Source organism: Lathyrus oleraceus, chromosome 2 (assembly GCF_024323335.1).
Source record: "Lathyrus oleraceus cultivar Zhongwan6 chromosome 2, CAAS_Psat_ZW6_1.0, whole genome shotgun sequence".
NCBI classification, from domain to species: Eukaryota; Viridiplantae; Streptophyta; class Magnoliopsida; order Fabales; family Fabaceae; genus Lathyrus; species Lathyrus oleraceus.
The window spans coordinates 8,160,527-8,162,457 of NC_066580.1; the positions used below are offsets into that span (position 1 = coordinate 8,160,527).

The window sequence follows — 1,931 nt, forward strand, 5'->3', positions numbered from 1 at the left end:
CCACGTAAGGCATCGAGTCTCACAATACTTCTAATTTTTTTGCCTTTAGGTATGTTTCCGTCTAACCAACTAACCAACTCGCATCAACGTGGGTTAAGGCCACACGTTCAGGTAGCTAGGGGATGTGGTATCGGAGGTCGGTTAGGTCATCCCGGTCAACGACATTAGTCTTTATGGTATTCGTATGTAAACGCACATTAATATTAATATCAATTGGTTTGATTTCGAATTTTATCTAAAATGTACATTATTTTTATTAAAAAATTACGCAATACACAGAGGCGTCAGACCAATTGGTGTCACCTCTTTTTTTTTTATACATGGGCGCCAATTGGATTGACAACACCAGATGCACTAGTCAATCCAATTGGCGTCAACTCTTTAACTTAGAGAGCAGACGTCAATTCATCTAACGTCACCTCTTCAAAACGAGGTAGTTTGAGAATTAATTTAACAAATGGATTAATTTTTTAAAAAATGGATAGTTGAATAAAAATTTCGAACATTTCTTTAAAACATGAAATAATTAAGTTAATCAACATTTTAGTTACAAATTTAAAAAAGTAAAGATGGTAAGAAGCTACATAAACAGTTGATAATACAAAAAGCAAAGAAAGCAGTATTTATTTATAATGTACAACAACAACATTTGCAAATACACTACTAACCCACTTTCGGCTTCATAGTGTATCTGCTTGCCAATCACTAATAGAATAATTAACATGAATCATGACTCCAACACTCTTCAACAATTTATCATTTTTAAATTACGCGCGTCCACGCCATATCTACCTGGGTCTACCCGTATTAGATCCAGCATTAGGATAACCTGGCCCACCAGGCACTTGATGGTAACCACCAGAGCCGTACACGTGTCCCTGATGCTGCATGATCATTCCAACCTGAGGAGCACCGTATTCGAAAACCGAAGACGAAGACGAAGAAGGAGCAACGTCTTTGTCACGTGCCGCAACGGTTTTCTCACCTTCGATCTCTCTGAATCGTTGAAGATAAATCTTCAGAGGCTCAACGTACTCTTCGAATCCTAACGTAGTCATCGCCCACAGTAGATCGTCGCCGTTGATCGTCTTTCGTTTCTCTCTCTGACACTTATCGGAGGCTTCGCCGGTGATGAAGCTTATGAACTCGGAGACGCATTCTTGAACCGTTTCTTTCGCGTCTTTCGAGATCTTCGCGTTTGCAGGTAACGCTTTCTTCATGATTCTACTCACGTTCGCTATCGGTAGGAATCGGTCTTGTTCACGAGGTGATAGCTCGCTGTTACCGGCGTTCGGTGCTCCTCCTGACTCGTTGTCTGAATCAGCCATCAACTCGCTCTCATTGACGGCGGCTCCGGTGGGGAGTTGAGAGTGGAGGGAAATGGAAGAATGAACGTGATATCCGTTGGATTGGATGGGTTAATAAGGATTTATGTGGTGGACACGTGGAACGTTGTAGGCCGTTGTTAGTAGATAAGTGTTTCTTTTGTGGAGGGGCTTTGAGCCGTTGGATTGGATGAGGGAGTGATGATCTGGATCGTTGTTTTGGGTTCTGTGTCTGACTTGGACTCTAATCGTCAACTTTTGTTTCTATTAGGAGTAAAATTAAGAATGTTCACTAGTACTTGAGATTCTTACTAGTACTATTTCTTTGTTAACCTCGATTTTGTTAAAGAATCTTCTCTTGGAGCATCTCCATCGTTTACATTAAACTATGAATCTTAATGCTAGTTTTTTTTTTAGTTTAAGGATTACATGTGTCGGTGTTGGGAGTGGCATTCACATCTATGGGGTACTTTCTTTGATTGCAATTTGCAATGTTGTGGCCTTTTACCTTTTAGGGCAAAAGACATGGAAGGAATAGTTTATAAGTGTAACTTATCTTCCTACTCAAGCAACCATTGACATATAGTATATTGTATTGTTCCAAAA

The 1,931-nt window shown here is 40.0% G+C and overlaps 1 protein-coding gene across 1 annotated transcript; it reads right to left on the reverse strand.

Annotated features, from left to right (window-relative positions):
- Positions 1 to 596: 596 nt before the first annotated feature.
- On the reverse strand, positions 597 to 1,655 carry LOC127117583 (nuclear transcription factor Y subunit B-3). Its single transcript, XM_051047646.1, has one exon. The coding sequence runs from the start codon at positions 1,326 to 1,328 to the stop codon at positions 789 to 791; it is 540 nt and encodes a 179-aa protein (XP_050903603.1). The 5' UTR covers positions 1,329 to 1,655; the 3' UTR covers positions 597 to 788.
- Positions 1,656 to 1,931: the final 276 nt, after the last annotated feature.

Bases quoted from the DNA above. Each gene is read 5' to 3' on its own strand.
- LOC127117583 (XM_051047646.1), bottom strand. From the start codon at position 1,328: ATGGCTGATTCAGACAACGAGTCAGGAGGAGCACCGAACGCCGGTAAC.